Here is a 24977-nt window from a genome sequence, read left to right as displayed (position 1 = left end):
GCTAGTGGTATTCCTAGAGCAAAAATTCTCTTTGAAGTGACTCCAGTCTCAAATAACTATGTTGGTTTTGAATTAGTATAGGAACCAAAGTGAAGGTGACTGCTTGCCTCCATTGGTCAAGGGGAAAATATTAACATGCCAAAATAAATTGCCTTAAACATTTTTCCCCTTCAGGGTGATATTTCCAACTCCCATTAGTGAAGAAATGGACCCCCTTCTGCTCAGGAGAAGTGATCCAACAGCTAGAAATAAAATCAAATAAGGTGTGTTTGTGTTTTCTTATGCAACAGAGAAGCGGTGTGAAGGCTTCTGGCTAACATAATGAATGCCTAAGAATACATGTGTTATCCTCACCTCTGACAGCCCCTCTTACCTGTCAGTCCTAAATTCTTATCTCTTATAACAATCATCTAATACTCTTCTGAGAAGTCACTGAATCCAGGGCCAGAGATTATATTTCAGAAATTATTCTATTCAACTAATAGTATTTCTTCTAGAGAACAGACACACATCTAACATTTTTCAAGGGAATTTTCTGATTCTTTTTCTATTGCATCCTGTCTTCCTTCTGGCTTATTATCTTTGCTCTCCATGTCTTTTGTCCCTATATTATTTAATGGAAGCCATGTGGCAGTGCCTGATGAAATACCATGACTCTCCAGATAATTAAAACAGCAAGCAACCCCAAAATCAATAGCAAAACTTACATGATGGGCCTAAATAGCACAGACCTTTGGTCTTTGATGCTAAACTTGAAATGGAGGACCTACACAGAAGGATCTATAAAATATCCAGGAAATGTATGATCAGAAATGAGGGTGGGCCAATCACATACAGTGAGAATGCACAGCTCAAAGCTTGCACTGGTACCCACAAAATATTTCATCCTAGAAGAAAGCCATAGATACTCTATGGAAGGTTTGTTGGAGTTCATGGACAAGAATCTCACAGGATGAAATTGCAGTCTGCACTGTTGGAATAACCACATGGAAAAGATCACAGATCTATGGAAATTGAATCATTTGAAATCAACCACCAAATTACTGACCTGACCTGTTGAAGTGCTGGAAGAACTTGTCAAGAAGTAAAAACAAAAACAAAAACAAAAAACGTCTCTGGATTCACCAACCAGTAAACTATAACTGAACTTCAGCTCCAACACATGAAATACAGCCTGGGATGGGGATGATCTTTGGGCAACTTCAACGTAAGTTGCTCGGATAATGCTTTGGCTGCTGTCGGCTGTGTTGATAGAACGTGTGTATTTGTCTGATACAGATCTTCCGCTCCAAGTCTCAGGATACTTTCCCAAATTTAAAAACAAAAAACAAAAACAAAAACAAAAAAACAAAAAACCTGTACAAGGAGGAAACTGACCTCACCCTCCACTGAAATATTTTGTACTTGGAGTACAGCCACCATCTCTAGAGTAGAACATGATGGCAGCTCTTGACAGTCACCTGATTAAGAGGCTCTGGTTCAGCCCTAACTCAGAGGGAAATATACCACCTATGAGTGACCCACCCACACCACCTGGGTACTCCCAACCAAGCCTTGGCTTGATCCCGATGAACATAGGAGAAAAGATGACTGCCTGAGCCGATGGGAGGTTGCGAGGCCTGCTGTTGCCAGGTTCACCCTCCTAGATCACAATGACTAGGTGAGGTCATGGAATGTTGGAGATGAAATGAAAAGTGGAGGGAGGGAGGGAGGGAGGGGGTGGGGGTAAGAGGCATGGGAGGGTCCCATTTAAACAGGGGCCTAGAAAAACTTCTCAGGGGTAAACCAGGTTTCCTTGCCCTGATGACAAGGGGAAGCAAGGTTTCTCCCAACTGACAGAACTGGGATAATATTTATGCATGTCAGGTCACCTCAGAAATCAGCTCTTTCTGGGGCCAACAGTGATAGAAAGGTTACAACAGGTCACCAGGATTTGCATATGGGAGGTTGAGGAGAACAAAGTTTGAAACAAAAGTGAATGTACCAGTGTGCTTCTGGGGGAAAAAAAGACAAGCAAGGTGGTGAGCAGCTAGCAGCAACCCTGGGAAGGGCGTTGACAACATGGACTATGATGACGATGATGATGATACACTTGACCCTGATCAAGGTGAAAAGTCATAACATTTGTCACCACTTAGTTTCCTTTAGTGCTGCCTCAGCTGAAAATGCAATGATTGATTACATTGCCCTGGAGACTGGCTTCTCTTCTATTCTTATTTGATCTCCCTCTAGAATAGGATTTATAGCACATGGATTGGGAAGGTTCAAGAGGAGGTCAAGAACTGGTCAACAGGGAGTTAGAATTGTAGAATTTTAGAGCTGGACAGGACCTTAGACCCAATCCAACTTCCATATATATGTCAATGTACGTGTACAAATGTGTATGTATGTATACCTATATGCGCATATATATATTTATATATACACACATATACACATATATTTAATTCCATGAGGATCCAAGGACCAGAAAGGTAAACTCATTTGCCTAATGATTCACAGAGTGGTCGAACTCAAATCCACTGTCCCCTGAGTGAGTTTTTACCACACTATAATGTCTCATAATCTATTGGGATATCCAATAATCTATAACTTTCATGCAATAAATAAGAGAACTCCCTGACTTCATTTAAAATCAGAGATGTGGAACCATGAGGATCCTTGCTTCTCCAGAGCCTGCTGATCTCCTAGCCTACCATAGGTGTATCTCCACCTATAGACTAGGTGTCATACATTAAATCTAGAAGCGACCTTAAAGGTTATCTAATACAAGCTCCTCATTTTATAGATTAGGAACCTGAGGCCCAAAGAGGTTTAAATGACTTCCCAAGGTCTTACAGATAAAGAGCAATGACAGGATTTGAATCCAAGTCCTGTGACTCCAAATAATAATGTCATGCCTCTTAAATGCCAACAGCATGGCTTCTGTATACCATCCAGTCTGTCCTTCTGATGCTGAAACTAGGAATTCAGAATTTGACTTTCATGTTACCAAAAAAAAAAAAAATCCCACAGTTGAACAGGTTCAAGAATTACAAATTATTACTCAAATGAATAGAACATAAAATATCAAGTAAATCCTATTACTTTCATGTATTCATCACGGAAAGGGGAACAGGGAAAGAAGCATATAACCATGATAGTTAAACATTTAATTTCAACTGAAAGAAATTTTTCTCCCTCCTTTTATTCCCCCTAGTAATATTAGCCAAAAACTGGAAAGGAAAGGAATTGACATTAATTAATTAGGCAGCTTGGCAGCATAGTGGATAGATTGCTGAACTTGGAGTCAAGAAGACCTGAGTTCAAATTCTTCCTCAAACCCTTTTTAGCTGTATGACTTTGGACAAGTCACTTAATCACCATAAAATGAGGGTAATAATAGCAACTACCTCAAGTTTATTATGAGGATCAAATGATCTAACATGTGCTTTATAAACCTTTAAGTGCTTTAAAAATTCAGACTGATCAAAAAAAATTCAGACTGTTATCATTTGGAACCCAAATTAAACTTCTCATTCCTCTTCAACTGCATTTGACTTTCAAACCAGCTTTTCAGTTCATGTCTGATACTAGACAGATATTGTAATAAACTTGGGGGATTCCAACTATGGAAACTCCTTCCATAGATGTTGATATGTGGCTTATAATTTTGGGGAGTTCACTGGGACAGCAAGAAGTCACATGAATTGCTTACAGTCATACAGTTAATGTATGTTAAAGGTAGGACTTGAACCCAGGTCTTCCTGACTCCAAAGTAAGGCCTATATCCACTACATCACCCTGCCTTGCCTTTTTCTTTACCCAAAAGAAAAACTGTAGGTTGAACAAATCACCAAGTCAATATCATGGAAGGGAAGGAAGACAGTGATTGGTCAAGTCATATGTATACACAGTCAAAAGCAGAACAGGACCTATTTAGGAGATTTTCCAGTGTTCTCAGATGATCAGTAACCAGGGATACAGAGAAGAAGCATCAGGTCTTCCCAGACAAGTTTAACATTGAACAAAGGCCAGTTTTGTACTTAATACTTATTGAACTGAATTGATTATACTGCTGGCTTAGAAATGGGGGTGGGGGACACAATCAGGGAGAGGAGAGATACTTGAATGGGAACTGTCATCAATCATAAAAGGTATTTTAGAGATATTCTAGTCCAACCACTTTGTTTACAGATAACCTGTCAGAGGTCAAAAAGCTTCCCCCTTAGTGACCATCAGGCTACTTTATCATCAAGGTAAATGAAAACCCAGAGTCAAGAAAGAGGGTGGGGGGGAGGATGGGAATCCTGGGTGACTAGACATATGATCTGGATTTATTTCTGAGTCCCTGAGGAAGAGGTGGAGTTGGATGATTTCTGGTTGGCTAGAGAAAAGTACAAGTTAGGTATACACAATGAGGGAAATGGGTTTTTCTCTTTTTTTCTTTCTAGAGGAGGGTGAGCAACAGGTCCAGGAAAGTGATTCTAACGAAGACATCATCTGCGTGGTAGAACCTCCTCCTGTCATCGAAAAAGATAAAGCCCAGCCTGAGAGCTATGAAACAGACCTTGAGATTGAAGGTGAATATGCAGATGTTTGGGTGGGACCAACAGCGTTCATCTCAGAACAGACTCTCTCCATTATTTGATTTACAGAGTCGAGGGGTAGAGTGGGAAGGGGCATATAATTTATTCCTCAAAGTAAAAGATGTCAGTTTGTCTTCACTGGTAAGGTGGGCCCTGTGGTCTCTGCTATAGGAATCACATCATCATCACCACCACCACTACCATCATCATCACATTTGTCTAGTGTTTACGGTGTGTCAGACACTGTGCTAAACACTTTACAATTATTAGCTTATTTCATCCTCACCCATGAGGTAGATGCTCTTATGATCCCCATTTTACAGATGTGGAAACTGAGGCAAAGAGTCAAGTGACTTGCCCAGGGTCACACAACTAGTACGTGTCTGAGGCTGGATTTGAACTCAGGTCTTCTTGACTTCAGACCCAGCACTCCAACCACTGAGCCACATAGCTGCCCTATTCAGTAAACATGGGTCATGCTTCAATAGACATATTGGTTGCAAACCTCAGCAGCTGCTGTTTTGGGGCTGCCATGTATTTCATCAAATGGCTACTCTATATATTGTTTTCCACTATTAGACTCTAAGTTCCTTGTGGGTAGGGGCTATATTTTTTTTGCTTGCATTTATATCCCCCAATCTTAGCACAGAGCCTGGCTCATAGTGCGTGCCTGATAAAAGCTTTCTCTATCAATACACTGCTGTCTCAGCTATCAAATATAAGTTTATACATCTTCAGAATAGATGGCTTGAAAAGTTTCACATGACAACCTAGTGTCAATCAGTCATTCAGTCAACCAGCAAGTTATTAAACACCTATCTGGACCAGACCCAGAGACAGCCTTCTTCCAATCACCTGACACCTAATATCTGGATACCTTTATTTTTATTTATTTTTATTTATCTTTATTTTCCCATGACAAATCTCAGGAAAATCAGGGAGGGTCTTCGCGGTTTGTCTGTTTGTTTAAAGAGCCCTGAAGCCATTTCCCATTAAGTCTATATTTTCATACCATTAATAGGTGGTGCCCTGACCCATCAGTTTCTTCTCTCTTTTTTTCAATTTTTTTTTTTTGTGAGGCAATTGGGATTAAGTGATTTGCCCAGGGTCACACAGCAAGTAAATATCAAGTGTCTGAGGCCGGATTTGAACTCAGGTCCTCCTGAATCCAGGGCCAGTGTTCTATTCATTGCACCACCTAGCTGCCCCAGTTTCTTCTCTTGATGAATACTAAACTGAGGAGTGTGAGACATGAAGGTGTCCCCAGTAGCTCAACATGATCTAGGGCCATTAACCACATATTGTCTCAGTGACTGGGGGTAGAAACCCACTACCACTGGAAAGCCTTGCCTGTTGGCCTGGTTTTGGGGGAATTTGCTTAGCCATCTCTCTTAAAATCATGTGATCCAACTGACCATCTGGCCCCTTCCAACAAAACCATACTACCCCAATGAATCAATCAGACATCTGACTCCAGACCCAGCATTCTTTCCACTGTACCATGCGGTCTCTTCATTGGTCTACTCCAGGAACACTTCACATGCTTCTGGTGTATTTTCACTAAGTATATAGATTTTTTTTTTTTTGCGGGGCAATGAGGGTTAAATGACTTGCCCAGGGTCACACAGCTAGTAAGTGTCAAGTGTCTGAGGCCGGATTTGAACTCAGGTACTCCTAAATCCAGGGCCGGTGCTTTATCCAATACGCCACCTAGCTGCCCCCAAGTATATAGATTTTACCAGAAGGCAGAAAATAGTGCTGTAGAGTAGGTTTGAGGGGGCCACTAGCTGGGTTATATAAAGAATTGCTGTTGCTTGTCCTTCATCCTGATATCAGGAGGAGGATGTTTTGACTTGCAAGTGAATTGAATTGAAGTGAGGCTGAGCTGTGCAAAGTCATCAGCTTTGCTCTCTCCTCCAATCACTCATCCAGTAGCAAAACATAGGTCAAGATGACTGGTAATGACCCCCATGTAGAGGAACCAAGCAATCTCCCTAGACACCAAGTTTTGATGCCCCATAACCACACTTACATTCATTCTCCTTTGATGCTAACAATTGAACATTGACTTGGGGAAACAACTAATGAGAGGGAAAGTGGTTTGCTCTGCCAGTTTATTTTTTAAAGGTCCTGAGGCACTATTTTCTGTCTTCTGGTAAAATCTATATACTTGGGGGCTTTTCCCACCCTTCATTTTAAGGCTCCTGGTTTTACCTGGATACAAACGTTGAGAGGTAGGAAGGACACACTGTGTGGTTTGTCCAAGGTTCTCCTGGGGAATGGACCTGCTAAGCTGAAGGTTATCTTGAAATGAAACTATAGAGAAGAGAGCTAAGAATAAGCCCAGGCTCCAAAATCATCAGGTGCCAGGGTTCTAACAAGAATAGAATTTGTCCCAAGGACAAACCAGGAGACAGATGTAGCCACATGGAATATAACCTCGGAAGCCCGTGTTTGGCTCAGGAAATTCAGACAATGATTGGTGACAGAAACACAGCCTACAGCTGCTCTGTCTCGTCTGTATTCCTGTAGTCATGTCAGGGGCTACAAGCCCCCTCTGAAGCAGGAGTTCTTAATCTTTTTTGTATCATGAACCTATTTGGCAGCCTGGTGAAGTCTATGGGTGCCTTCTCAGTTTGTAATGCATACCATAAAATACATAGAATTATAAAGGAAGCCAATTACATTGGAATACAAGTGTCAAAATAATTTTAAAGACAAGTTCATGGACCTCAGAGTATGGCCCCCTGCTTATAAAGGAAAAAGCCCTTCAATGGTGGCCTCAAGTAACATCATCCCTACATCCCAAGTGGGAAGCATCAACCTCAGCTGGCACCATGAAAAGACCTGGCTGGACATTGGCGGGTGTGGCAGCATCAGCAGAATATCCACATTGGAAAAAACAATACTCTTAAGCACAGTCAGAGAGGAGAGGTCACTTCCCATAAGAGGCTATCCTTCATCAGCTACCATGCCATCCTTCACATCCAAGAATAATGGTCTTGGATCTGAAAGAGGAGGCCAACATGTATCTATGACCATGGGATAAGCTGCCCTGACAAAGATAGCCCTGTCTTCTTTGGAAATGCTTGTGCTCAGCTGACCAAAAACCCAGGGATCAGAAGGAAAACAGATGCAAAATTTCGATCCAAGCCAGACACAGAGAGCCCATCCAATAGACCTGGCATGACCGAAAGGAGACACAGCTATTGAGATATCAGGAGCTAAAAAGATCCAGACTTCCCCAGACATGAGCTGGTCTAATCAAAAGTTCTCTGGACTAAGAAGCAGTGACCTCATATTAACTTTGGGCTCTGCCATCTGGCAACTTGTCTAACATTTGTGGGCCTCAGTTTCCCCAGCTGTAAAATGGGTAAGGGTGAAGGAAATAATACATAGGAAAACTTAAAATGAGACACATCATACAAATAAATTCAAGTGGTTCCTTCTCCCCTCACTAGGCCACTACTCTAGGTCACATCCTCTGGATTATTATTCAGTAGCTTTCCAACTAGTCCTTCTGTCTCAAGTCTCTCCCCTCTCCGGTCCATCCTCCACACAGCCACCAAAATGATTTTCCTAAAGTTCAGATCTGACCGTGTCACTAGGATTCAGTCAACTTTGGTGATTCCCTATTTCTTTTAGGATAAAGTACAAATTCATTTGTCTCTCATGTAAAACTCTTCATAATCTAGCTTCACTTTGTTTTTCCAGTTTATAAAATATTGAATCTTTAACATATGCTACATTCCAACTCAACTGACCAACTTACTCTTCTTCATACGTGGGATTCCATTCATTCCCTTCTTTGTTACTTTGCACAGAGTTGTTCCTTTTGTATGGGACGCACTCCCTCCTCATTTCTGTCTCTTAAAATCCCTCACTTCTTTCAAAACCCATTCCAAGTGCCATCTTCTAGGATTTCTTAATCCCTCAAACTGCTATAGCCTCCACAACACCCTGGAATTACTTTGTGTGTGGATAGATAGATAGATAGATAGATAGATAGATAGATAGATAGATAGATAGATAGATAGATATTTTTATATATATTTTTCTCCATAACATGAAAACTCCTTGTGGGAATTGCTTTACTTTTGTCTTTGTATCCCCATCGATCATGAGATCTTAGGTCTAAATCTCTAAGGGACCCCAGAGAACCTCTAGTCCAATGCCCTCTTTTTAAAAATTAGGAAACTGAGATCCAGGGAAGGAGTGACTTGCCCAAGCTCAAAGAGGTAGTAAGCATCAGAGGCCTCTGACTCCAGAGCCAGCATTCTTTCTCCTTGTGCAAAGGCCCAGTGCAGCACAGGCTTAATAAATTCTTGTGGATTGATTGATTCTTCTATGGTGTTTTTGTGGTCCTACAAAGACTCAAAACCTTGACAGCCCACTCTAAATTCCTCTAATTTGAATGAAAGGTACCACCTTATTTTTCTTTTTCATTGAAAGCTTGGAGTCCTACAACAGAGGACCTAACCTTATTCCCCAGGAAGCATTTTATCAGGTTGGAACCTTCTAGGTTTGTTTCCTCTCATACTCTATCCTTGAGGAAGCCTACTAGCAGTGATAAAAGAATCATAGTAATGCAAGATGAGAGAGAGAGAGAATTAAATGTTTATTATGTGCAAAGCACTGTGAAGTTCTGGGGACAGAAATAGAAGAGTAAGACACTCCTTGCTTTCAAGGAGCTTACATTCTAATGGAAGAGGCAACACATGAAATCAAGGGCAAGTTAGATGGAAATAGCCCATGGTCCTTAGGATGTGGGAAGAAAGCAGATAGTAATGCCTCTTCTTCTTTGTCATTCCCACTGATAAAATCCTATTGGTTTCTGATATAGAGCCATTTGAGGGTACCAAGGACTTTAGTGGTGAGAACTTTCTTTTCTAAGTCTTCAGTAGATGCATGGCAACTATAGTATCTGCAGGAACCATTTCATCTCCACAGTTTCTTCCCAGAATTTTGGCTATCAGTCCTGGGATGAAAGCATTGCCATTTCCAAGGCTTTAGGGTTCAGGGTCCTTGATGATCTGCATCAGGGACTGAGGGAAGATAGTGGTCAAGGTGGTGATAGTGGTGTTCATTCTGCCTCCTATCTCTCCCTCTCCCTTTCGCTGCTTCTGTTAGCCTGGCTTACCAGTTGGTGGGGATAGCTGACCCTTTCTCAACAGGAGATGCCTCCTAGGTTGACGGCTGTGAGGGCCGTTCTGGAAGTAAGACCAGAGGTCTAGGAGCTGCTGCTACTCCCAAGGCTCCTGTGCCGGTCTGTCTTTTGGGGCAGTTGCTCAGCAGGAGATGCTGGTGGTGATGAGGAAGAAAGGTGGGTCCTTTCTCCACAATGATTTCTTCCTTCAAGGATGGCTCTGGGTCCTGAACCACAGATTTAAAGTTCAAAGGTATTTTAGAGGCCATCTAGTCCAATTTCCTTGTTTTTACATATGAGGAAACTGAGTCCTAGAAAGGTTAAGTGATGTGTTCAGGGTCACACAGGTAGTGAGTGGCGAAGCTGATTTGAAAAAAAAACAACTTTGTGGCCAAGGGAGAAAAGCTAAGAACTGGGGTGGCCCAGGAGGAAGGGGAGAGAGGGGAAGGTTGGAAAAGCAAGGATTCTAACTCTGCTTCTTGTCCTTTTTTCTCAACAGACTCGGAAAAGCTTTTTACCACAGGACAAGAAGATCTCTACCTAGAAGCCTGCAAGCTTGTAGGAGTGATTCCTGTCTCCTACTTCATCAGAAACATGGAGGAAACCCACATGAACCTCAACCATCATGGGCTGGGCCCCAAGGGTACCAAAGCCATTGCCATATCCTTAGTGGTGAGCAAGACCAGAGCAAAGTTTAGAGGCAGAAAAGAACCCAATGAAAATGGTGCCATGGGGGAAGGTGCCTGGAATTTGTGCAAGCTTCCCTCCATTCCAATTACAGTCTGGATGATTAACACCTGCTCCCCATCAGCATTTCCCACTCTACTGCAGTATCCTGGGTTGCAAATGCCAGATTTCCCCTTTAAGTCTGAGATCTCTGCTTTTGCTTACTGGGGCCAAGGGTGCTGGCTGATCTATGACCTGGCAGGAAGTTCTCTTATTCAGGAAACCAAAGCAACAGCCTCATCAACAGCCTTAACAGCAAAGGATAGAACTGGGAATCAAACTATAAGTCACCACCTAACAAATGGGTCAAACCCATTAATCATTGACCAAGTCTAATTAGTTCTACCCCATCTCTCACATCCATCTGCACACAGCCACCAGCCTAGTTCAGGACCTCATCATTTCCCACTTGGACTATTGCAGTGTCTTCCGAAGTGGGCTCTCCACTTCAAGTCCCTCCCCTCTCCAATCCATCCTTCCCACAGATGCCAAAGTAATATTCTTTAAAACACAAGTATGACCATGTAAAGGGAGTCCTCGAACTCTGGGGGCTTCCTACTGCCTCTGGGATCAAATCCAACCTCTTTTCTTTGGCATTTAAAGTCTCTGTTCTGGCTAGTCAACCAATTGAATTCCTTTATCAGTATATAAATCTCTTAGATAGTCACTGCAGACAGACAATAAGCTAGTCCTCAAATTAAAGCAGAGAAAGAAAGAAAGAGGACTAGATTGTATATGAGAAGCATTACCCATTTTCAATGATCTCAAGCAACAATCTGAGTAAAAAAAAAAACTCTTCATTTAAGCATTTGTATTCTCCTGGTAGATTGGCAGCATGGTGGAGTTGATAAAGAATTGACTCTAGCATCAGGATAACCTAGATTCATGTCCTACCTCTGATACTTACTGGATGGGTGAGTCTGGACAAGTCACCCAGACTGTGCTCTAAGACCATAAGTTGCAAAATACTTACTTATTAGCATTCATTAAAAGTAGATTTTTCAACAGGAGCTTCCTACATGAACAAAATCATAGGTCTGGACCAAAAAAGATTCTTCTGGCAACCTTTTATGGCTACAGATCCTGGAATACCATGATCTCTGAATAATAAAAATTGTGAGGGGGGCAGCTAGGTGGTGCAGTGGATAGAGCACCGGCCCTGGAGTCAGAAGTACCTGAGTTCAAATCCAGCCTCAGACACTTAACACTTACTAGCTCTGTGACCCTGGGCAAGTCACTTAACCCCAATTGCCTCACTAAAAAAAAAAAAAAATTGTGAGTGCCACAAAGGGTTAGTGTAGAGACACATATTATCAATGATGATTTCCACACAAGAAGTAACACAAGGAGATAAATGCTCCAGAAAAAAAGGTGGGTTGGTCATACATCCAGAACATAAGACATGGACAACTTGAGTCCCACCATGGTACCCATGAAATGTTAAAAGACCTAAAGGAAGGTCTCCAGAGCTTTGAGTAGACTCCCCTATGAAGAATTTGCAGGAGGATATAAACAAGGATTTGGCAGGATGAAAAAGTAAAGATGTTACCATCCATGCTGGTTGATAGAGCGCTCAAATCAGTAAGATCAGGGGTCCATTGATGCCTTTTTTTTTTTTTGCGGGGCAATGGAGGTTAAGTGACTTGCCCAGGGTCACACAGCTAGTAAGTGTCAAGCGTCTGAGGCCGGATTTGAACTCAGGAACTCCTGATTCCAGGGCCGGTGCTTTATCCACTGCACCACCTAGCCGCCCCCTCATTGATGCCTTTTTATGATTAAATGTATGATTAGTTAGATGGAGACATGTCCGTTATTTCCCTGAATTCTAACAACAACCATGTGAAATAAGTGGTATAATGAGGCAGCTAGGTGACGCAGTGGATAAAGCACCGGCCCTGGATTCAAGAGGACCTGAGTTCAAATCCAGCCTCAGACATTTGACACTTACTAGCTGTCTGACCCCGAGCAAGTCACTTAACCCTCATTACCCCACCAAAAAAAAAAGAAGTGGTACAAGTCTTATTATACCCATCTTATAAATGAAGAAACTAAAACCTAGGTTAACTGACTAATAGTTGTAATCCCTTGAGTCTCTTCTCCAACTTCTTCTTGTCTAGTTCTTTAATTACTTTAGGGGCTCTTGCAAACACTCTTCAAATTCTCCTCATACCCTTTCTTTTTAAAGAAAAGTTATTGGGGGTGGCTAGGTGGCGCAGTGGATAAAGCACCGGCCTTGGATTCAGGAGTACCTGAGTTCAGATCCGTCCTCAGACGCTTGACACATACTGGCTGTGTGACCCTGGGCAAGTCACTTAACCCCCATTGCCCTGCAAAAAAAAAAAAAGAAAGAAAGAAAAGAAAAGTTATTGGTCACATCTGATGCAACTCAATAAAACCATGAACTTTGGGGGGGGGGGAAGGGGAGGAGGAAAAGGTAGGGAATAGGTATTCAAATCCCACACTCTCTGTGTGACCCTGGACAATTTGATCCTGACTTCTCTGAGCTTTGGGTTCCTCATCTGCAAAATGAGGGGGTTGGACTAGGTGGCCTCTGAAGCCCCTTCCAGCTATGATCCTTTGAGGTAGCTAGGGAATATGGTGGTCTTAGAGTGAAAAGCCCTAAGTTTGAATCCTGCCTCAGATACTCACTCTGTGACTTGGGCACATTGTTCAACCTTTTTAAGCTTCAAGTTTACTCCTTTGTAAAATGTATTAAGTTGCATCAGATGTGAACAGAATATTCACATAGAGGGTTGAATTCTGGTTGTGCCAGAGAACGGGCAATGTCACTGACTCTCTTTCTTTGTCCTTTCCGACATGGTGGCCCAAGTCCAACACAACTATCACCCGCCTGGAGTTAGAAGACAATTGGATCCTGGAAGAAGGTGCCTTGGCCCTGATGCAGATGCTGCATGAGAACTACTATATTCAAGAACTGGTACACTGTTCTCCTTTCAGTTTTCCCCCTCTGTCAGAACCCAGGCTTCAAACCCCAGTGCAGAGGAGGCCATAGCAGTCCCAGCCAAATCCAGGGCTTGCCACCAGCCTTACCACAATCCACACTGGGGGTCTTATTCATGTTAGGAACTGATGTACCAGAGGAAATCCATGGGGCTCTTATTCTACTTTCCAATGGAATGCTCCAACGAGCATTTCCCACCCAAACTCTAGGGGACATTCATGGGCATCTTGACCACATTGTCCATTTCCTTTTTGAAAAATCCTTCAAAGGCAATGAGAGAGATAAATCATTTGAAAAAATAAAGCATTTTTATTTGTGTAGGCCTCTCTTGACTTCTGTCTCCTCCTTAGAGACCTCAGGTTTAAAAAAAAAATACCCTGACCTTCATATGATTGTAGGATTTGAAGGGAAGATCCTTAGAGAGCATCTAATCCAATCCCCTCATTTTTGGATAGGACTAAACTGAAACTATTAGAGCTCAAAGAATTTGGTCACGGTCACATAGCAGACTCAGAACAAAGGTCTTCTGACACCTTTTTTCTTTTACATTGATTTATTTGTGAAAGTAGCAATGTGCTGCATTTTTCTTATGGAGATTTTTGTTTTGCCTTTTAGAATGTCTCCAACAATCACTTGGATACTCCAGGGGCCAAAATTATCACAGATTTTCTCCTAGAAAATACTTCTTCACTCTGGTCCATTCAGCTTTCAGGTGAACTTCAAGATCAAGGCAAGGGGTGGGGCAGTAGGAAACATCTAGGAAGCAAAGGATGAAAAAAGAAAGTAGTTTCTTGAACCCTCTGTGCTATATGATGCCAAAGCAATTGGTCAGTAGTCAGTCACCAGGCATTTATTAAGCACCTACTATGTGCTAAGGTCTGTTCCAAATGCTGGGAATACAAATAGAAAGACAGCCCCTTACCTAAAGGAGCTTATATACTAATGGAGGAAGACAACAATTTTTTTTTAAAAATTGAAAATGTAGGGGAGAGACAAGGGTACCTGGTCCTGGGGTCCTGGCACCCCCCTCTCCTCTACATTAAGTTCATCAGTGTAGTGAAAAAGAATCAGTCATTATTTGGCATCTCCGAGACAAATCTAGCAGCTAAAGGACTGAAAATTCACTTCACACCAATGAGCATTAGGTAGAAAAACTGAGTGCATTTCAGTGGTTTCAGATGGGACCCAGATGTGGAACTAATGCTGCCATTTTTAATGGGTAGAGAGTGATACAGCACCCCAGAGAGCTCTCAGAATAATGCAAGTGGGAATACAGAGAGAAGAAAAAGGACAATGTTGATCACTTGGAGCCATTTTTGCTTGTCTCTTTTTTCAGCATCATTCTTTTTTCATTCCCTAATTCAATCTCTTGAATTTGTCATCCCCAATGAAATGGGGGGGGGGGTTGCCGGCAGGAGCAGGGGATGTTGGTGGAAGGAGGCACAAGAGATGTTGGGGAGAGAGACCAGAAGAGAAGAATGGGGGTGGGGAGGGAGATGAGAGACCTGATGGATTCCATCCATGCAACTTTTTCATTGCAGGGAATAACTTCAATGATGACACAGCTGAGATGTTCTGCAATGCACTTGTGGTAAGAAATTAGGAAGCTACTCAAACATATTCACCCTTCTGCCTCTTCTCCTACACCTGGGAGACACCTCACCACCAGACCCCATTCCACTGCTGCCCGAGAGGCAGCATAGCACAGTAGGAAGAGCACTGGTTTTGGAGGGGAAGGTTCCTTTGTAGCCCTCTTACATACTTGGCATCTTCTTAGATTTATCTGTGTACATGTCTGCTCGCTCTAGTACATTATGAAGTCCTTGAGGGTAGGGCATATATCTTACTTATATTTCCTGCTCCCTGGCACCTAGTACAATGGTATCCATTGGACATAGTACTCACTTATTGAATGTTGGTTGGTTGAATCAATGAATAAATGGATGGGTGAGTTTCATTCAACCAATATTTATTTAATGACTAACCTATGAAGCCAATCCATAAATATCATTGGTAGAGCTAGACAACTGCTAAGCAAAAGAATGAGGCCAATGGCCTGGCTTCAGGGGAAGGTAGTCATTGTTTCATCTCCCCTCACATCTGTGATGTTTAAAAATATGAGAGACATGGTATCTGGGTAGTTTAATCATTTTACTAATATAGCCGGTGGGTTATTAATAAAATGGGGTCTATGGCTATCTCAGACCAAACACCCCTAATGGCGATGGGGTCTCGGTTTATATACCTTTCTAACTGTAAGGAGGTCCATCACATAGCAATCAAATCCAATTGGTTAACAACAATCAAATCTAATTGGTTGACATGATTGGAGGTTGGTTATATTAAAATGAAATCCAAGGATGACATCAGAAAAATGAATGCAAGACCCTCACTCAGGTAGACAGAGCAAATTTCCTTTCCTCTAGGTGTGACTTAATCTCATCAGTAAAGTCCTTCAGCTTATCCAGAGAAAAGAATGTGTCTCCACTTAAGGCTCCTTTTGTCAGCTTTGTTTTGGGTTGGGTTTGACCTAGACCAGATTTAAAGAAATCTCTCAAAAAGGCCTTGTCTTTTGGTAAAGAGAAGAGAGGAGGGGCAGCTAGGTGGCGCAGTGGATAGAGCACCGGCCCTGGAGTCCGGAGTACCTGAGGTCAAATCCAGCTTCAGACACGTAACACTGACTAGCTGTGTGACCCTGGGCAAGTCACTTAACCCCAATTGCCTCACTAAAAAAAAAAAAAGAGAGAGAGAGAGAGAAGAGAGGACTAAGCAGGAGAGATCTCTAGGTCCCCCAAGATAGTGATTATTAATAATTATTATTTTTCACACTTCCATCCTTGGATAAGGGCATGGCATAGTACCTTCCTGGGAGCACTAAATTCTTCTACCAGTCATCATTCATTAAAAAGGAATGACCAATTTCACAACATGACTAATATAGAAATATGTTTTGCATGACTACATATATAACCTGTGCCAAATTGTTTGCCTTCTCAGTGTGGAGGGTGAGAGAAAAAGGGGAAGAATTTTTTTAAAAAAAAGGAATGAGCAAGATCTGAGATCACCCTATAATGTCCCCTCTCCTTTTCCTTAAGTAGATAAAAGGTGGAACTAGGTTAAAAAAATAAAAAGAACCTTCTCTCCACTATTTCTTTTCCTAGTCTAATTATCGAATCAAGTTCCTGGACCTCAGCCACAATTCATTTTCTGAGAAGGGAGGAGAACAATTGGGACATATGCTGGGTAATATCACTATGCAGAGCATGGTAACTTGGAAATGCAATACTGTGGATATGTTTCATGCTAAAATATCTTCTCATCCTCAGTCCTCAATGAAGGACTGCAAACATTGGACCTCAGCTGGAACCAACTGAACTTAAAGGGGGCTGTGTCATTGTGTAACAGTCTTCGGGTAAGGTGCTCTCCAGAATGGTGGTGAGTAGGGTTCTGGGAAGGTCACCAATGCATCTCCCAGTTCCATATCATCATCATCACCACCACCACCATCATCACCATCATCACCATCACCATCATCACCATCTCCTCCTCCTCCTCTTCCTCCTCCTCCTCCTTCTCCTTCTTCTTCTTCTTCTTCTTCTTCTTCTCCTTCTCCTTCTCCTTCTCCTTCTCCTTCTTCTCCTTCTTCCTCTCCTTCTCCTTCTTCTCCTTCTCCTTCTTCTCCTTCTCCTCCTTCTCCTTCTTCTCCTTCTTCTCCTCCTTCTCCTTCTCCTTCTTCTCCTCCTTCTCCTTCTCCTTCTCCTCCTCCTCCTCCTTCTCCTTCTCCTCCTCCTCCTCCTCCTCCTCCTCCTCCTCCTCCTCCTCCTCCTCCTCCTCCTCCTCCTCCTCCTCCTCCTCCTCCTCCTCCTCCTCCTCCTCCTCCTCCTCCTCCTCCTCCTCCTTCTTCTTCTTCTTCTTCTTCTTCTTCTTCTTCTTCTTCTTCTTCTTCTTCTTCTTCTTCTCTTTCCTCCTTAGGTACCTGAGACTGGACAGTTGTCATGGTACTAGGTCTCTGTTGTTGCCCAGCCCCTAGTGGATGGAATAATGTCCTCTAGTTCTGTCAGATGCATAACTTCCCCCCAATCTAAAGGCATAGTTATTGTAGACTACTTACTGAGCATGTTAACTGTGTCCAGACTCTGGTGCAGCAAATAAGCTTGGCCATAGACACACAAAGTACCCTGAGGGGTAAACCTACAAGCCCCTTACTCCCTAAACTACCTCCTACTGAAGGTCAGTACACCAATGGAACACACAGACACTAGTACAGAAAGGTAGTTCTTTCCTTCTCACCTTATACTATAATGTTCTGTATCCCTAAAAAAATGTAATAGTTCATTCTCCCATACAATGGCAAAGCACTGGATCAAGTCTCCCACTTAAGTATACATTCACAAGCAACCTCTGTAAGGGCAGAAATGCTGTGGCACTCTTAGAAAGCAAATTGCCATATCTGCTCCCTTCCCATCTCTATCATTCCAATGCATTGTCTTCCCTATTGTACTAACAGTCTCCATCAGCACTCTGTTTCTCAGATAAACAGTAAACTGATAAGTGGTAAGTTCATTTGCCATTTAGTTCAAGTCCTCTTGTATTAGAAGTGCATCCCTGGGGGCAGCTAGATGGTGCAGTGGATAGAGCACCTGAGTGCTCAGGAGTACCTGAGTTCAAATCCGGCCTCAGACACTTAACACTTACTAGCTGTGTGACCCTGGGCAAGTCACTTAACCCCAATTGCCTCACTTTAAAAAAAAAAACTGCACCCCTGATGTAGGAAAACTCACTCTGATGGAGGCCCAAGGAGGAATGTTGAGTAATTCTCAGAAAAGCAATTCACAGAAACCACTAGGGATTGGCTAAGCTCCTAGATAGGAGTCTAAATACTGGCGATCCCAGACACAAGAAGGGTATAGCCAGAGAAAGCAAATTCTTCCTGGTTCTGTCCCTCTGGTTATTATGGAATCTTGTTGATGTGGGATAAGTAGTGATGGAGAAGGGGATATAAATCAGTATTCATCAATTGATGTGCTACATATGACCTTTATTCCTATGCTATTCTGCCTTTTCCCTGGAGGCCAATATCACACTGAAGACTTTGGATATTTCTTGGAACGGCTTTGGTAATGAAGGGGCTCAGGCCTTGGGGGATGCACTTAGAATCAACTCTACTCTGGCCTACCTGGATATCAGCAGCAACCACCTGAACAATGAAGGGGCCATCAAGCTGGGCAGGGGACTAGAGTTCAATGAAACCCTCAGAATTTTAAAGGTAAAGTTGTCTGAACTGGACTTGGATCATTGGGTGACAATGGGCATAAATAAATAGGTTTGAGGTTATTAACTAGAAGCCAGTGATATCTGTGATATCACTTCAGGAAGGTCAAGGTTAGACATGCCTCACTGCATGAAGCAAAATTATAAGGATGAATGTTTGCACTTGGAGCAAATGCTGTCAATCACACCCAGGACAAGTAACAGGAAATGTGCACTCAGCTGGAGGAGAGAGGAACAGGCAAGACAGAAACCCTGAGACAGGCTGAAAGCTGCTTCTAGGGAGGTCAGTCACAGGAAGAGAGGAAGGAACTCAGTCCAGCATGTCACCTGATACTTCCTATTAGTGGACAAAGGACTAGACCTGGAGTCAAGAAGACAGATTTCAAATCTTGCCTCAGATAACTTGCTAGCTGCATGACCTGGGCAAATCATTCTCTCAGCCTGTTTACTCATCTGTTAAACTGGAATAATAATACCACCTCCCTCCAAAGGTTGTTGTGAGGATCAGATGAGATAACATCTAGAAAATACTCTATGAGTCTTAAATCGATGAGTAAACGATAGCTATTATTCTTTTAATCAATTATTCCTGCCAAGTAGGTGCTTGGCAAGCTTTGTTATTTCTTTGGTGCTTATGGACTGCAAGTCCTGATAAATTTGGGAACCCTGAGTCAAATCCCTGACCACCCCACCCTAGTGATCTGCCACTGAAGAGCCTACCTTTATTAGGGCAAGGAAGCACGTGCCAACTTCCCTTTGGGCAGGTATCCATAATTGCAGCCCGAGGGGAGGGGATGTAATTACAGACATGTGTTAAAAGCTGAGAAATCTGGAGCAGAATCCCATCTCTGCCAGAGAATGTCAAACTGGCTGCATTGTTTCTAGCCATGCCCAAGCAGTCATAGCATTACGGTGATGTATTTCATGGATCACAGGCCAAGAGAGCCAAAGAATCAGCTTGGCTTCTATATACTGGTTCACGGGAGAATCAAGTACCCTCTCTAACTCTTGTGTGAATTTTGTCAGGCTCCTTCTTTTGGATACAACCACAAGGGGAAAAAGTTCTGTTTGTGGGATTTCCATTGTTCCCCAGAGAGAGAAGAACTCTAGGAAGCCTCTCCTTGTTTATCCGTGGGATCATTACAGGAGTGAGCTAAGGACTTGGGTCTAGTCAGACAAGTCACTGTGAGAACATGCCTGTGAGGAAATTCAACCCCAGACTCTGCTGGCTAATGCATACCTGAGTGTCATCTGAGGTAGATCCTCCTACTTGGAGAGCAGCAACAAGGAAAAGCGCTCAGGTTCAAGTTTTGACATTTGGGTGCTGGGTTGTTTCTTACTGGGTAGGGTGTGAATGCTTCTTTGCCATAGACAAAAAAAAATCACCTATGCAATCTATGTAAGTGGCTTGTCTTATATATGCTAATTCATAATGCATAAGCTATTCTGACTGCTAGAAAGAGATGAAAGGGCGGGAAGGGAGAAGAGAGAAGTATGGGACCCCCTGGTTTTTTGTAGAAAGAAAATAGAAGAGGTGGCAACTACGTGGCGCAGTGGATAAAGCACCAGCTCTGGATTCAGGAGGACCTGAGTTCAAATACAGCCTCAGACACTTGACACTTACTAGCTGTGTGACCCTGGGCAAATCACTTAACCCTCATTGCCCTGGGGGGTGGGGGGAATAGAAGTTAAAATGTAGTGAATTCAAAATTTTCTATCAGACTGGGTAGCCAGTACAGACCTAGGGCTGAGAGATTAGCCCAGCTGGGATAATTTTACACTAACTAGGGCATGAAACTGCATCAATGGACAGACAAGAGCTATTTTAACCACATGGGCAAGTTAAGACATCACCCTCATGATGTCATCAATCCTTTTCAAGAATGATGAACAGGGGCAGCTAGGTGGTGCAGTGGATAAAGCACCAGCCCTGGATTCAGAAGGACCTGAGTTCAAATCCGGGCTCAGACCCTTGGCACTAGCTGTGTGACCCTGAACAAGTCACTTAACCCCCATTGCCCCCCCCCAAAAAAGGGAAGAAAAAAAGAATGATGAACAGACATCAACCACCTATGCCCAGAACATGAGAAGTTCTATCTACAGAGTTGAACCAAGAAAGGAGAGGGGAAAAGAAGAGAGAGGAGGGGAGAGAAGAGTAGAGTAGTAGAGAAGAAATAATGTCGCCCAAAAATGTGGCTTCCCATGGAACTTGTACCTCCACCTCTCAGCTAACTCACTTACCTCAGTCTGGCTTCATATTGACACATTTGGGGGTTTTCCTATAGAGGGTTGGGACTGGTCACATTCACAGTCATACTTCTATAACTCAAACTCTCAGGATCCTAGGGATACCCTTTACTTAAGGAAGATTATATTCCTAGGACTCACCACGGTAACTCTTAAGCCCCCATTGGTCTGCTTCTTATTTATACAAAACCATTCACAATGAAACCATTGATTCTTAAAAATAAAATAGTTACTAAAGGCAAGAAGGGGAATAAACACAGCCTTTACTCAAGAAAAGACCAAATTGTAATAAGAACATTTACTCATAAGAAGGCAAAAGCAAGAATAATCATTACATTTGGTTAATAAAAGAGAAAAGTAGGAATAATCAAAATATAACAATATAGTCATACATTTGGGGCATAATGTCCCACCCATGCCAGAAATGCACATACAAAATTTGGCATAGAGGCACATGAGCAGGGCAATCCACATCCGCAGATAACTCTTGACTCTGGATGGCAGACCCTAATGTCTTTTATCTCTTTAGAGAACAGTCTAAACCATGTGTCACTTGCTAGACAAAACTGCTTCTTTGCTATTTGCTTCCCTTCAATTCCTCATAGCTCTTCTGTTGGTCAAAGCTGCTTTTCTGCTACTTTGGGGCTTTTGAAGCAGCATTAAACATTTTTAGTATACAGCAATCCTTGTTAGGATGTTGAGAAAGTGTTGGGTTCTTTTAGCAAAAAAATATATTAGTATAGCTCAAAACAGCTACAAAGCCTCTTTCTCCTCTCTTCCCCCCCTCTCTTTAGCCAAAAATTGTAGATGATTCTAGAGAACAATAAATCCAGACAGCTTTCCATGCCGCAGCAGGATTCAGCTCTCTAATCGTATTCCAGAGTCTGTTTAGATACAGTCAGCTTTCTCAGTTAACTCATTCTTTCTCCAGCCAGGCAGCTCTCAGTAATGTATTTCTTCCAATCAGAACGGCTCCTAGAAAAACAACCTCCAACTGTTAGCTTCTATATTTTACCTTCTATATTTTCAGTGACTTCTATTCCAAATTCCTTCTGTGATGAATTTCTTCACCTGGTTCTATCTTCTGGTAATTTCCTACCTCTTTTCCCATGATTTCAAATATCTCCAATCAGGGCTTTCTCATAAGCAATGACCCATATCTAACTTATGATATAAAACTCATCTTTCTACTGCATATGCCTCCAACAATGCATATTTAGTTATATAATATAATCCATGATAAAAAACAGTTTCTAGTATCCCTAACTTCTCAGGTTTAGCCTTCAAAGCTTTGAAAATAGTCATATGTAAATGAGCCAGTGGAAGGGCAGATATGTGGCCCAATGGATAGAGTCCTGGGCTTGGAGTCAGGAAGATTCATTTTCATGAACTCAAATCTAGTCTCAGATACTTACTAACTATGTGACCCTGAACCAGTCACTTAACCCTGTTTGCCTCAGTTTCCTCATTTGTAAGAGGAGCTGGAGAAGGAAATGGCAAACCGCTATAGTATCTTTGCCAAGAAAAATCCCTAACAGGGTCATGAAGAGTCAGACATGACTGAAATGACTGAACAACAACAAATGAGCCAATGAACCACAATACTTTTTTTTGGTTTTTGTTGTTGTTGTTGTTTTGGGCAGGGCAATGAGGGTTAAGTGACTTGCCCAGGGTCACACAGCTAGTAAGTGTGAAGTGTCTGAGGCCGTATTTGAACTCAGGTCCTCCTGAATCCAGGGCCAGTGCTTTATCCATTGCGACACCTAGTTGCCCCCTTCAGCCATCTTTAACTCATTCATTGCTCTGTCTTCAAAGAGGTCCTCTATGTGCAGTTACCTGAAAAGAAGTTTTCTCACAGGTCTTCACAACAGTCTATTTCTCTTCAATCGTTTTTATTGAAGGGACTGTGTTTCTTCTCAAGTTGACTTTTATCAGTGTTCCCTTCACAAATATTCCTTTTGCTGTCTTTTTCAACAACCAGAATGTTCACATACAAAAGAGATCATTCCATATGGATGAAAAAGTGAAAAACATAGGCCAAACCAAGCTAGTTTATCCCTGAAAAGACATCCATAGCTAACCAGACCAGATCAATGTAAAAATCACCTTTTTGGCTTTTTTTTACCTTCATGTACTCTACACTCTGGCCAAAATGAACTATTAGCTGTTCCCTGTCTTCATCTTGCCCTCTGCTGAGTCTTTACATTCACACAGATAGCCTGTTGTATATCTAGTACTCACATGCTTTTCATCTCCGTCTTTTAAAAACCTTTCCCCCTCAAGATTTATTTTGAGAAGTACCACTTTCATGAAGTCTTCATTGATTTCCCCTCCCCAGCTTGAGAGGATTCTCTCACTTCTCAGTCTCCTGATTGTTTGACATTTCCTATTCACTTTTCTCATTCTACATTGTATTATATATTAATGAAAGTTTGTTAGATGAATGAATAATGAATCTTTGACTAACTTCAGCCTTCTGTTTCATTTCTCTTGCAGATGTCCCAAAATCCTGTGACTGTGGAGGGGGCACTGTCACTTGTTTTATCTGTCAAGAGGAACCCCAAAAGCAGGTTGGAGGAGATCAACATCTCAGTAGGTGACCCTGACAGCCCAGGCTAACATATTGACAGAGTAGGCAGTTGCCTACAAAATGGCATTTAAGAAGCACTGGAGGGCTCCCTGCTTTTTTTCAAAACAATTTCAGGTCTGTTATCTTAATGGATCCTATGCCAATTCTGTAAGGTAAGCAAAGCAGCTAACGATATTTATGGATAAGGTAAAGGGGAGCCAGAGAGGTCAACTGATTTGCTTCAAGTCCCATAACTTCCTAGTGTGGATTCAGATCTCTTCCCTCTTGTTCCAATTCTCTGGTCATCTTAGATCTAAATGTCAACTGTATTTGGGAGGGGCCAGACCTGCAATTTCTTCAGCAAATGGAGCTCCTAGTGAGGAAACTCCCTCTACTAACTGAGCTCGGTGACTAGAGTTTCAGAGGGTTGCCTTGGGCACTGAGAGGCTATTCGCTTTTCATCACCTGACAGAGGTGGAGCTGGAACCCAGATCTTCCTGACTCTGAACCTATAGCCCTTTATCTACTATATCATGCTACTAAAGTACTTAAACATGTCTGTGATCCATAGACTTGGATGTTCCCTCCAACAATGCAGATTGCAACCCATCCCTCTCCGCCTAGCTGAGTATGGTCTCCAATAAGAGGATCTAACCACTATCCTGGTGCCCTTCTTTAATTACTTCCAGCATCCAGAGGATACCATTTACCTGTCATTCATTGCTCTCACAATGTGAACATATTCTTTCTTTTCTATCATACATATTTCCCGGATTACATCTTTTACTCCTATTCTTCATTGAAGTTCCTTACTGATTATGTGTTGCCAGCTGGTCATACCCACCGTTTTACAAATTAGAAAACAGGTATAGGGGGCAGCTAGGTGGCGCAGTGGATAAAAGCACCGACCCTGGATTCAGGAGTACCTGAGTTCAAATCCGGCCTCAGACACTTCACACTTACTAGCTGTGTGACCCTGGGCAAGTCACTTAACCCCCATTGCCCCACAAAAAAAAAAAAAGAAAAGAAAACAGGTATAGAGCAATCATATGACTAGCCCAAAGTCACACTGATCATACAGAAGCAGCTAGGTGGTGCTATGAATAGAACACTGGAATCAGGAAGACCTGAGTTCTAATCCAACCTCAGATCCTTAGCAATAAACCTGTTTGCCTCAGCTTCCTGCACTGTAAAATGGGGATAATAATAGCACCTACTTCATGGATTTTTGTGAAGATCAAATGAGAAAACATTTTTAAAGTACTTAGCACAGTAGCTAGCACAGAGCAGGCACTACATAAATGCTTACTCCCTTCCCAAACATCACTTAAACTTGGGTTTTTCCACTCCAGGAATGAATGAACAAGCAAAAAGGCATTTTATTAAGCTTCTATTATCAGTTAGGCACCATGCTAGGCACTAGGAATACAAATACAAAAGTGAGACAGTCCCTGCCCTTAATTGAGGAAGATATAGATAACTAGATGA

The 24977-nt window shown here is 42.3% G+C and overlaps 2 protein-coding genes across 3 annotated transcripts in view; one reads left to right on the top strand and one right to left on the bottom strand.

The window, feature by feature from the left end:
* Positions 1–24977, bottom strand: part of ANGEL1 (angel homolog 1) — a 112944-nt gene that overhangs the window by 26518 nt on the left and 61449 nt on the right. The window contains exon 1 of one of the 2 annotated variants that reach the window (XM_043988013.1): positions 12690–12729. The exons of the other annotated variant lie outside the window; for it this stretch is intronic. The gene's annotated coding sequence lies outside the window, so the exon portion shown is untranslated. Of the gene's footprint in view, positions 1–12689; positions 12730–24977 lie in introns of those variants that run through there. 2 annotated transcript variants of the gene reach the window in all.
* LRRC74A (leucine rich repeat containing 74A) overlaps positions 2062–24977 on the top strand; it is a 55974-nt gene continuing 33058 nt past the window's right edge. The window contains exons 1-10 of the mRNA XM_043988017.1: positions 2062–2107; positions 4434–4562; positions 10214–10386; positions 13271–13378; positions 14018–14114; positions 14944–14993; positions 16564–16645; positions 16729–16814; positions 18474–18668; positions 23417–23512. Coding sequence (XP_043843952.1) covers positions 2062–2107; positions 4434–4562; positions 10214–10386; positions 13271–13378; positions 14018–14114; positions 14944–14993; positions 16564–16645; positions 16729–16814; positions 18474–18668; positions 23417–23512 — 1062 coding nt within the window. The remainder of the gene's footprint in view (positions 2108–4433; positions 4563–10213; positions 10387–13270; positions 13379–14017; positions 14115–14943; positions 14994–16563; positions 16646–16728; positions 16815–18473; positions 18669–23416; positions 23513–24977) is intronic.

This window comes from Dromiciops gliroides, chromosome 2 (assembly GCF_019393635.1).
Source record: "Dromiciops gliroides isolate mDroGli1 chromosome 2, mDroGli1.pri, whole genome shotgun sequence".
Taxonomy (NCBI): Eukaryota; Metazoa; Chordata; class Mammalia; order Microbiotheria; family Microbiotheriidae; genus Dromiciops; species Dromiciops gliroides.
Note: the sequence above shows the minus strand (reverse complement) of the source record. Positions and strands in the feature narration are given on the sequence as shown.